A 12,554-nucleotide genomic window follows, 5' to 3' on the forward strand; every position below is an offset into this window, starting at 1 on the left:
TGAAGCTAAGTTTTCTGCTTATCGAGCTGGTAAAGTGGTACGCGCAATTGTGTATCGAATAATTTGGATTCAATTAGTCCTTACTTAAATTTAAAAAGATCAAAGATAAAACCATCCTTCTTGCATTGTATGGCCTATTTACCCACAATTTTCCTTTTTAAGGGAAAAAAAAAGGGGCGGGGGTGGGAAGGGGCATTTGAATGTCTTCCTCTAGAGGGCGGGTTAGGAAATAAACCACCCAAAAAAAGAAATGGGAAAAGTGCGGCGAACTCCCCCCCAAAAGCAAGGTTAGCACCAAACAGTACTGGAAAAGAGGGGGCCGCTCCGACGGCGACCGCCTCCCCCATCCCTCCATTAGCCATCTCACCAACACTCTCCGAGGACCGGCAGATGCTCCCCCTGGGCCCCTCCTCCTCCCCCTTCTCTCGCTAACCCCTTCTCCTCTACCGTGTCTTCGAAGCCCACCCTCCCATCGCTCTCCCTTTCGCCTCCTGCGCTCCATTTATTCCCACCGCCCTGTTTCGGTCTTCCTCTTTCTCTCTAACTCTCTCGATTCCTTCGATCTCTTCGTCTCCGGCCATGGCGTCGGGGAGCTACAAGAATGGGGGTCCGAAGCTCTCGGCCAAGCTCGATCGGCAGCACTCCGCCGTCTACTCCACCCCCAAGGCATCCGCCAAGTCCCGCCCCCCCGCCACCCCCGCCTCCGCCTCCGGCCTCCGCCGCAGCGGCGCCGGCAACCCCGCCTCCGCCCCCGCCGGCAACAAAGGCGACGCTGGAGGTTTGCTCGCCCTTCTTTCCTTTTTTTCCCCTCTTAAAATGTATCTCTTTGAAGTGAGATCTGGTGGTGCATGGCGCGTGGATGGGCTCTTTCGCTTTTGTTCTGTGCTTCTGCGATGTGTTTGTTGAACGTGGTTGTGTTTGATCCGCGTTTTTTTTCTCGCTTGAATCCGTGGAATTGGCTTGCGGGTTGCGAAGCTGGGCTCATTCTCGAGCTTCTTTTATTTTTTCTGATGCCTTTATTTCTATTTTTGTTGGAATTCTTCTGGTACAATGCTGTTGATATGGACGTTCGGATTATGGAGGGCTCTGCATCCTGTTTCTGAATTTTGGAAGGATTTGCTCGAAAAAGATATATTTTTTTCCAGATTCTTATGAATTTTGCATTCCAAAATAAGATTGCTTGCAACACCTGAATGGTGGCTGTTGGTTGTTGAAGCTCTTGTCTGTTAGATGACAACTCTGTTGATGTTTTTAACATGTGAAATTGAACTAGTCATAAGAAGGAGAAGCTACAAACAGCTAAAGAATGCGCATTCTGTTGGAAATGTACCATGTTTCATGTAAATTTTATAAATTGAAATGCATCTTGTGCAGCAAGTGCAGCGAACATTGATTTCTGATTGCAAGAATTTTTGAAATCCGGGATTGAAGTTGATTTTGAGATTATTCTGTGGGGGAAAGCATGAATTACTGATGAATTGGAATCATGAATGGTAAGCTTTGACTGAATCAAATAAACGCAAATAGGGATCACAACTATGGCTAAAAATTAGAAAATTTGAATCCCCAGCAAGCATGACAAAATGGCTTGTAGAAAAATAAATTACTAGCATTCTATTTGGAACTTTAAGTGGTTGGACATTTGAGTATCTACTGACTATGTTAGCTAGTCTTTTCACTTCTAGTTGGATATCCAGTCATTTCACTTTGTTGCAAGCCCACATTGCTAGCTTCGTCATCCCGCAGTTCTATTTGCTACTGCTGCTACTCCCAAGTTTCACTTTTCTTTTTCCTCAATATTTGTTGAACCGCTCTTAAATATTCAGGAGATAGATCATGACTTTGTAGAGTTGGCTGCATGACAGATGCTGCTTTTGTGGTTATTGAGCACAATTTTCATGACCTCATTACCATCTCCATCTTAGTTCAATGCTTACTCACGAACTTGCCTTGTCATAAGGACTACAAATTTTCTTCTTCAAACCACATAGGTTTCTCTCAGAATTGTTGGTGGTGTAGTTCCAGAAAAATGCTCAGGGAGGAAAATTGTGTGGTGAAGCTAAAGGAGGGTGAAATGCATAAAAGAGTTGCTATAACCTAATCATTGATAGAGATCTTACTTCCTTGAAGTCACTAAATTATAGTATTGAACCCATTCTCAAAGCATTAGGGCTAAACAACATTTTACATTGCTAAATCCATAGCTCCAAGCTCAATCTAGTATATGTTTGCTGAAAAGATTTCAACCTAGGCCCAGCTCAAATTGTTGTAGTTTAGTGCTAAAGGGTTTGCTTATTTGCTAATTTTAGTTATTTTTGTTTGCTTCTTGGAGAAATAGGCAACATCAATGCTCTTCCATATCTGATGTTCGTGCAATAAATTCCTTTTCTTTCAGGTAATCATGTGAGATGGTTTCAAACTCATTATTGATGAAGCAATATGCTTTGTTTGCAATTGAAAAAAATTCTTTCATTGCAATAAAGAAAAAGTTATTAGTACAACAAAGTTTTCTGAAGTCATGTTCTAACAAAAAACTCTAGCAATGTGTTGCTAGATCCAAGATGAAAATGAAAGCGCAAGTTGTGCAATTCAAGTTACCGTGATTGTATTCATGGATTGGCAAGTAGTCTGTCAAAATTTGACGATTTTGGTAAATTAAGTTTGAGCAAAAAGTAACCTAGCTGTACTGTTTGCCTGAATCCAACACTTGAATTCTCTAAAAACTAGCAATGTTTGAGCTGGAAATCAGAAATCAGGCCACTGGAGTGCAATCCCAACAAAAATGAATATAAAAATGAGAGAGATAAGGAGGAAAATAGTGACCATCTGTGACCTTTTCTACAGATGGTGAAAAAGTGGTTTCATCGACGTAGGTTAATTTCACCAAAACAGGTAAAACTCATTGACTTTGACCTGAACTGGCCAAACCAAAATATATGGGCTGGTTTTGGCTTGCTTCCAGTTGAATTTGATCCTTTTCAGCTGAAAGAGATGTACTTTGGTCGATATAAACTATTAATAGTAAAAAGTTATCCTTCGGCATTGGACTATTGGATAGAAACTGAGATAGTCCACAGTATATGCATTTCCTATGGTTTAACCACTAGAAGTTACTACAATCTTGACAGTAGGTATTCAATATATACAATAAGCATTAGTGTGTCAACATAGTGAAGAGTCCCTTAGGCATTGCTCCACATTAGATTAATTAAAAAAAATTAAAGGTGGTTCATATATAAGCTTCGCAAAATACTAGTAATATATAAGCTTTCTTTAGTATTCGTAGTGTGCCTACAAGACCTACAATGTATTGTTAAATTGTACACATAGTGACATGTCCCCTTGTAGTCTTTATCATGAAATGTGAACTTATTTGTGTTGTTAGTCTATAATCGTAATTATATAATTCTAGTTTTATGACATATCACTTTAAGCAATGTTTTAAGTCTTCTATTGGACCTTGCACAAATTCCTTAACAAGTATGCTATACATGGTACATTGGAGTTGGCACAACACTCATGGGTGTGTCGAGCCCTCGTACTCCACTAGTTTGATGCGGTCTACCTTGTACCACCTGGTAGCGGTTGATATTGAGCTCGTGTACTACACCTGATGTAGGCAAGCCTGAAGCTCTGATACTAAATCCAATGCATGCAAACTAGGCAAGTCTACATGAGAGTATGGAATTCATGGAAGTAAACTTGAAAATAGGATAACTAATGGCCCCACGCCAATTCCTTGAGGGTCTTTGACCTCGCACCTTCAATCTCTTTGGGGAATGTTTGAAGCTTCTGGTCTTGCATCGGCTACCTCTCACGGGATCACGGTCGCATACCATGGCAGGCAAGGAATCACTCCTATCAAGGAATTGAAGAAGAATTTCAAAACTTTATTGATAATTACTTGATATCAAAAGAGTACGAGTAAGGCCTGTTTATATGTGAGATTTCCTAGAGCCAATAGGCTTTTCTAGTTCCCCTAGGATATAATTTCCTAAAAAAATAAAGAGATAAATATTAGATAGATAGTAAATTATATATTACTAACTCCTACTAGACTTCTAATTCATCTAACATGTGTTTCTAGAGGAAAGAAACACAAAAATGTGTACAAAAATAACAGAAAAATCATCCTATAGATTATGGGCTGTGGAATGGTACTTTTGTAATCTTCTGGAAGTACGTCAATACCGACATGTCTTTGATGATGCACTACTAACTTCTTCATCCATCCTCAATTTAGGGTGATTTAACATGCGATGGAAAGCCAACTCGATGCCTGATATTGTGAAAGCGGCTTTATATGAAAATTCTGATTATTATGTTGATGCTGGTGAATCTTCTTTTTAGACTGATGTGTTCCTTTATATGGTTTACTCTAGTGACATCTCTTAGTAGAAATCTGAATCCCTAATTCAGATGACTAGCATTCAGCTGCATCAACACCGGGTTGATGCAGTATTCCTTGTACCACATGGTAGAGATTGGTCCTTAAAATGCTGATTTCAGGAATGCATGCAATAGCAATTACTGCAGGTATGTGGGATGATTATAATCCTAGATTTCTGTAGATTAGTTAAACTGTGTTTTTAGGTTGAGATACGTCTATGCTCTAGTAGAGGACAGTTAAAGCATTCATTTTCCAGCAATATTTGAAGAAAATAGCTACTTTACCATGGTAATTGCCAATAATTTCACAAACATCTGTTCTTTCCTATCCTGTATGTGCAGAGTAGTGAATAGCTACCTTGCCATGATACCTACCCATAATTTCAGTCCTTTTCAATTCTGTATCTGCGTATTGACTTTTTATAGAAGATCTTGGCGGCGCCTAACTGGCATAAGCACCATACACTATACCTTATTCTTGCACATTGGAACTCCATCATGGCCCTTTTAGATCCAATATTGTCCTTGCACACCTTGCTTATGACATCTAAGCATGGTCTGCCGTACCATCCCGTATGGGGCGTATCGTACTGTACCAGAAGAAAATCGGTACAAAACTCAACTTTGAGTCGGTACAAGTCTTGTACCACATTGTACCGAGGTGTACCGAGATGCACACCAACTCGTACCAAAGCATACTGATCTATATCGAGGCGTACCGAGATAAAAATTATGAAAAATGATTAGCGAGCTATTTCGATACAGGATGCGCACCGTATCGTACCGGTAAGGTGCCGATACGGTATGTGGTATGGAGATTGCAGATCTTGCATCTGAGTTACCTATTTACTACTCTCTATGTATTACAACATGTGATCGTTAGTAAACAAATTGATTGATTCAAAAAATTTTGACTTTTTGAGTTTATGCAGCCATAAGCTTATTGCTATATCTTTCACTGCAGGCATTTTTAATATTTCTTCTTGATTACTTATTGATATTGACTGATTTGTTTCTTAACATCATGAGCAGTTCCTGGAAGAGTTCGAGTGGCTGTTAGACTCCGGCCTCGAAATGCAGAAGAGTTGGTGGCAGATGCCGATTTTGCGGATTGTGTTGAATTGCAACCAGAGGTTTTTTACATCTTCATTTCTTTTATTTCACATGTCCATATCAAAGGCTAGTTGATAATTTCTTTTTCTTTTTTGTCTTGAGAAAAGATTGGACAAACCCCAATTCCGATACTTAAGATGATGAACAGAAGTACAAACAAAGCTAGTTGATTTTTTCATGTCACCGTGGCTACTTTTGTATGGAATATTGGTGTTGGAATCTTGCAATTTATTGCCTGTTTACTATGTTGCAGCTTAAAAGGTTAAAGCTCCGCAAAAATAATTGGGACTCAGAGACCTATGAGTTTGATGAGGTTCTCACAGAATTTGCCTCACAAAAACGTGTTTATGAAGTTGTTGCTAAACCAGTTGTTGAGGTACATGTGATACAAATCCTCATGCTTGATTTTGGTTGTTTGGCTCTATGATTTGTAATGGTGAATCATGTATTCATGTTATCTGGTAGAAGCTTTATGGGCGTGAATTATGCTGGGTTCTTTTTCTGATTCTAAGTTGATTAAGGAGTTTTTTGCATTATTTTTGCTTCAGACTTGCTGCCCACGCACTTTTGTCATTTATTTAACATTTGAATTTCTTATTGTAAAAATTGGGAATGTTTCTGATGTCTGCATAAGTGCCTCTATAAACCCCAGAAATCCTCCCTCTAACACCATCCCTTATATACTGACTCTAATCTTTCACAGGAAAAGCCGAATCCCTCCTCCCACAACATGAGGGTATCTTAATTTATGCCACGATCTTCATCAAATTCTCTCCCTTTAACTGTCTTCTAAAATCCAAAAATTTTATGAATAAAGATATCCGGTTCCGTCTCATGGAAACAATTAACTATAACTAGAGTTTTCTTGATATTGTTTCCTAGGGTTTGATGGGACTTGAAGAGATCACATCCAATAGTGTAATTATTTCATCTCATCCCTCTTGGGTGTTAGCTTTTAGGAACATCTTCTCTAATTTTATCAATTTCATCTCAAAGCACTATGGCTTGTTCAGTCACTACTCCATTTATGTCATCCTCTCCCTTATAGTTAGACTATTACATCAAACTTCTGTTTTGAATAGTAACCTGCAGAGACTTCCTGAAGTCTTTTGTTTTGTAGATTTAAGAATAGATATGCAAATGGAAATCTATTTATGTTCGTTTGCTTATTTGCTTGCTGTCTTGAAAGGGTCAATGCGACTTTGTAACTCTCATGCAATGGACCTGAGAGTCCACGATCACTTGATTTGCTTGAAAGTTAGAATCTTTGAAGTCTCTTTTGTCAAAGGCAAAATAAATATTAACAAGTTTTTTGTTCGAAACCAAGATCTGTGGAGAATGAGTTCAACTGTTCATGCTGATAAGGGCAAGGTCAAGTTATCAATCAGTGCCATATGAATAAATAAGTTGCCTGAGAGTGGTGAATAACAAGATAGATATTTCAAATGCCATGAGTTCAAGTGCAATGATAAATCCATGCCTCACAAATATACCCTGATAAGTGGGATTTTTTTCATCAAGCTGTGCCTGTCTTAAAAACCCTGAGATCCATATGGAAATATTATGGAAATTTTATAATGAATGTATATATAACAGTCTTAAAGGGTCTCATGGGTGGTCAAAAATTTGGTAGGATTCCCTTCATTTTGACATATACTCTAAGGGATTATTTAGTGAAGTTGACTATCTATCATTTACATAGAAAGAGAAGGATACTTCTGTAATTTCATTTTGGTAGCAGTTAAATTCAAGAAAACATGTTCTTAAAGGCCATCTTTGGTGATTAGATTTGCCAGTGGTATTGTAAATGAACTTGTAAAAAGGAGCAATAGCTGTATCTCTCAGACTTTGGGTCTGATGATATGGGCATATAATAAGATCTGTTAGGGCCTTAGACATTGACTTCTAGTTCTAGATTTGAGTTTATGGTGTTAGAGCTCATACTGATAACAGCAGAGAATATTTTCCAGTACACCTGGTTGTATTCCCGTCAGCTGCATCAATACAGTTACTGATAGGAATAGTGAACTACCATGACATTCTCAGATGCTCATCTTAGAGTTCATACATTTTATTCGCTGCATCAAGAGCAATCATGGGTCTTGGGGCAGTTAGTGAAGTTACCAGGAAAAGAATTGCTTGGAACTGCCCTTGCTGGTTTCTTATGAGCTTTGACATGTTTGTAAGACAGGTTTGATGGTAACTACTAGGCTGCTATTTTATATATAGGCTTGCATTGCATTTATCGAGATGCATGCTAGATATTAAATTCTAGATCTTCTCCAGAACTATCTACTGATGAGTCCATAATTCTTTGCAAACTACAAAACAAGTCATTGGACTGCCACTTCCGATCCAAAGATAGGAAAAAATATTGAATGAAGGTTTTGACTTTATGAAGTCCTAAGACACTTTTATCATACTTTGTTTGCCTTTCTGCCATTCTAATTTAAATGTAATTGAGCCTCTACAATCTGGATCCATAATCATAGTTTTTCCTTAAGGATGTAATGTATGAGTTTTGTTGCCAAACATGCAAATATTAAACAGATTACAATGTTGTGTTGTGATATTCTAAAACTTGGAGATGTATACCCACTTAGGGCTGCAAGTGAATTGGATAGACCTGTCTCTGATTGAAATAATCCCGTAAGCCTGAACCGAATTTATGTGGATTAGGCTTGGATTCAAAAACATGAGCCAATTTGAATATGTATTGGATTTGCATCACTAAATTCCTAATCTGAACTTAAACCGATCTAAAACTAATACATACAGACATACATATATTCCCTCGAATATAAGAAATTACTTTTATTTTTGTAACATAATCAATAATTTGTGTTGTTAATCATTATTATATGTGGTTAGCAATCGCATCTTATATAGAATATGTTTTTGATAATGCCTACATGTTGCTTCCTATTATTTTATTGTATAATATGTTTATGATATAATTAGATACTCTTTATTTGTTTATTATGGTTGATGTTTGGATTATTTTGACCCAATTTGACCTCAAAAATTTGATGGATTGATAAATACTATACCCAACCCAGTTCAAGCTGAGGGGAATTGGATTAGGTTTGGGTTCAATTCTTTGTCCTGATTCAAATATGGATTAGATTTTGATTGTCACCATCCTTCGTTCAATCTAACCCACTTGCAACCTATATTCACTTATTTGATATTGATATCAAAACCCCTTCTGGGAAAATTTTGTTTGCAGTGTCATTGTTACTACAATCATACAATCAATTATCCAGATCTTATGATTGGGATCAAAATGACCCTAAACAATTTGTATCTCATCACTGAATTGGGATCAATTATGATCATAGGACATATCCATATCATGGATTAGGCAGTCCCTTCAGTCATAAGATTCAGATCTTGATCACTGCTATTTACATATTAAATCATGTGGAAATCCGTTTTCTATGCTTTATTTGACTATATGGCTTTTAAAGTTACTTATCACCGACAAGTCTTGAGTAATAAAATTAGGGAGCGTTCCCACAAATTTATCATTAACTAATAGAGATGTCACATCGAGAACCTGTTGCAAATAATTCTCAACCTTTAGTGAAATATACCTTAATCCATAAGGCTGTCGCCACATGGATAAGAAATGGCTCAATGCTTGGGTTAAATGCTCTTGATTGCTGGAAATATTTACAAAATGGCCAAACATGCCACTTGTTTATTTGTTTGGAGCAATATTCTTTCACCTTACAAACTTCAAGAAAATTAACCAAACTCGCTTGTTATATCTCCTCCTTATCATAGATCTGACTTATTCTTTTGTGTTCACTTTCAGTATGTCTATGTTCCGGGCTCCTACAGCTAAGCTTCTTGTTGTTGCTTTGGCTATGTAATTTTGATGCATGTTAGATTGCTGCTGCATCCCTTTCTAGTTGGTTTTCCTGTCATTACTTTCCTAGGGTTTTTCATTTGTTGCAGCTTGTGATGAAGCATCATTTCTTTCTGTAGAGTGTTCTGGAGGGATATAATGGTACTGTTATGGCTTATGGACAAACTGGTACGGGGAAGACTTTCACTCTTGGAATGCTAGGAGAGGAAGACAATGCTGCCCGGGGAATTATGGTTCGTGCAATGGAGGATATTCTTGCAGATGTATCTGCGGATACAGATTCTGTATCTGTATCCTACTTGCAGGTTCCCAGGCTGTTAAAACAATATACTATCATGAGTATCATTGAATAGTGCTCTATTTTTGTTTCGATATTATTTTTTTTGTGTATTAATATCAGTGGATATTTCCCTACTGCTTCTCAAGACTGCTAAAACTTAAGTTTAACAAGTGAGTTTTTGGCTCCAAGCTAATGTTTGCTTTCTTTATGGATTTGTCCAGCTATACATGGAAACTGTTCAGGACCTTCTTGTTCCTGGAAATGATAACATTGCCATTGTAGAAGATCCAAAGACGGGGGATGTTTCACTCCCTGGGACCACCATCGTAGAGATAAGAGATCAGAGGACCTTTGTGGAACTTCTAAGACTGGGGGAAGCTCACCGCTTTGCTGCAAACACAAAATTGAATACGGAGTCATCTCGCAGCCATGCTATCCTTATGGTGACTCATCAGTTATTTGTTTATTGTGTCCTATTTGTGATTGATTTGGTAAACATGGATTCTCTTTGTTCCAGTAGAATGAATTGTATATCTTTCTTTTGGTTCAGGTGCATGTTAAGAGGTCTGTTAAGGGAAGGCATGATGCCGAACCAGGTTTACCTAGTGAGAATGGCAATGCCTCCCGCCTTGTCTCCTCTCTTAGGCCACCTATCGTTCGGAAAAGCAAGCTTGTTGTTGTTGATCTTGCAGGATCAGAGCGAATAGATAAGTCGGGTATATAAGACATGTTCTGCACATGGACGTTCCTGGATGGATAATATTCTTTTCTGTTTTCAATTATTTCTTATTTTTGTTTATAGATATTTGGGTATCTTATATCTAACTATATTTGCATGTAAATGCACTCATTTTGTGGAGAGATGGCAAAATTCAGGTTTGCGGTATACGGGATTGACCTATATCTGAATTGACCAGCTAGCAGGTCTTTGTTACTTATATTATCAGTGGGCCAATCATGGTGATCCACATTCACCTAAAGTGCTAACCCGTTGCCTCGACCTTTTGAACTCTATGCGAACAACATGACCAAATTTTAGTTGCCTCATCAATGGTTCAGCTACTCAAGGAAAATAGTTGATCATTCTATGTTGATAGGAAAAGAATTCTATGTTGTGAACCGTAAAAACATGCAAGTACTATTTATTTTAGTTTTGCCATACTATGCCTATAAAAACAATCTAATGGGTGATAAGGATATTACCATGCCTCACATGCTTATATATTTGGTGTAATTGCTTAATTCGTTCTCAAGACATGGTCAAAAATTCACATCATTGAAGTTAGTCATTGTGCTTCTTTCTTGTTCTTTATACCTCTAGTTTGATAGTTTACCTTGTCCTTGCTTCATCACTCAAATGCTACATCATTGGCTTATCCATAATGTTTCTCCTCAAACTTGGTCTAGGTTGATACTGGCTAATTGCAACCTTGATGTACGATTGTTGTCATAATCTTATGATTCACGATCCGGATCAAAATGGCCCTAAACAATCTGGTTCCCATCCTTGGATCATGATCAGTGTAGGATCATGAAATTTAGATCCATATGTTGGACTATACATTCCTTTGTAACATAGGATCCAACTTGATTACACTAATTACATATTAAATCATAGGTAGGTCTATTTTCTATAATTTATGTGTCTGTGGCTTTTAACTTACTTATCAACGACAAGCCTCAAGTATTAAAATTAGCATGCCTATTATTGGAGTTCATAGAGTTAAAACAAGATGCAAAATTTTGTATTTTTATAACCGTATGTTAAATTCTTGTCACTTTTTTCTTACCTAAAACAATAATTAATTCGATAAATAGTATATAAATTTCTTTGCTGACCAAACAAAATATCTATTTCATTAGACATGCTATACATGGCCTTGTATTGGCAAAAACTAGACTTTTATAGTTGACTCATATTTCAATATTCATCTACTTTATAGTTGACTCATATTTCAATATTCACATTTCTTTTGTATTTAGAAAGTTCTCATAAAAAATCCCAACCTGATCTTAACAACAATGTTATTGAACACCCAGTAGTCTTGCAACAATTGCTTCCAACTCTTATTACTTTGCTATCACTCATATCTTCAACAACTTGAATTTACCAACTATCATTTCTTCCTTCCTTAGAGGATATTTTTTGAGAAAATTCCTCAATGCATATGAGTTGTTGCTTTCGGTATCTTATTATCCTTCACCCAAGTTGTTAAAAACCACATACATCCATTTGTCGTTTTGCAAAACCTTTCTATCAATTGCCTGTACAAGAAAATTTAATCTATTCTTGGTCTTTTTTATATCAAATTGTTCTATAAATTTTGATTATTTTTATTACTATTATTATTTTCTTTGTTCCCTTATCTGCATTTCTATAACTTTACAGATTTTGCATATAGTGCATTGATGTATAATATGTATAAAATCACAAGTTAAATAATGTTACACTAATGTACAATATTATTTCTATGCTCCTCCGATAGGTTGTGATGGAATGGAGATCAGGAATACTCTCATCCAAGGTTCGCCGTCTCGGTACCGGACCCTGTACCGGTGCTACACTAGCATAGTGTCGGTACACTACAGTATGAAATTTTTTTGGCGTACTCGGTACGCCCCCGTACCGGTACTGGTACGGTATGTCCTATATCGTCCGGTTCGGGCCGGTACGGCATGCCATGTTCTCAACTTTATGAAGAATTATGTAATTTGCCAAGTAATTTATGAATGGAGAATGTGGATGAAAGGACTTGAAAGAAGTGGTAGTCAGGTTTTGATGTTCTGTCCACTTGTGAAAGACCAGCTTTCTGGCAATATATATTACTCCATTTATCAAACTAGAGGAGGTAGTAGAGCTGATCATGGGTTGGGCCTTGGGCCTAAACTATACTCATT

General features: G+C 37.4%; 1 protein-coding gene across 2 annotated transcripts in view; it reads left to right on the forward strand.

Moving 5' to 3' along the window:
• Positions 1–306: 306 nt before the first annotated feature.
• The window catches only part of ARK3 (armadillo repeat kinesin 3), a 37,398-nt gene continuing 25,150 nt past the window's right edge, over positions 307–12,554 (forward strand). The window contains exons 1-6 of one of the 2 annotated variants that reach the window (XM_008793044.6): positions 307–778; positions 5,422–5,522; positions 5,756–5,878; positions 9,496–9,681; positions 9,878–10,099; positions 10,207–10,372. In XM_008793044.6, the coding sequence (XP_008791266.4) occupies positions 580–778; positions 5,422–5,522; positions 5,756–5,878; positions 9,496–9,681; positions 9,878–10,099; positions 10,207–10,372 (997 nt within the window). In that variant the 5' untranslated portion in view covers positions 307–579. The remainder of the gene's footprint in view (positions 779–5,421; positions 5,523–5,755; positions 5,879–9,495; positions 9,682–9,877; positions 10,100–10,206; positions 10,373–12,554) is intronic. The other variant, XM_039114784.3, reaches the window with a different exon arrangement.

Source organism: Phoenix dactylifera, chromosome 16 (assembly GCF_051530095.1).
Source record: "Phoenix dactylifera cultivar Ajwa chromosome 16, Ajwa_hap1_PhDact_Kaust_v1.1, whole genome shotgun sequence".
In the NCBI taxonomy this organism is placed as follows: Eukaryota; Viridiplantae; Streptophyta; class Magnoliopsida; order Arecales; family Arecaceae; genus Phoenix; species Phoenix dactylifera.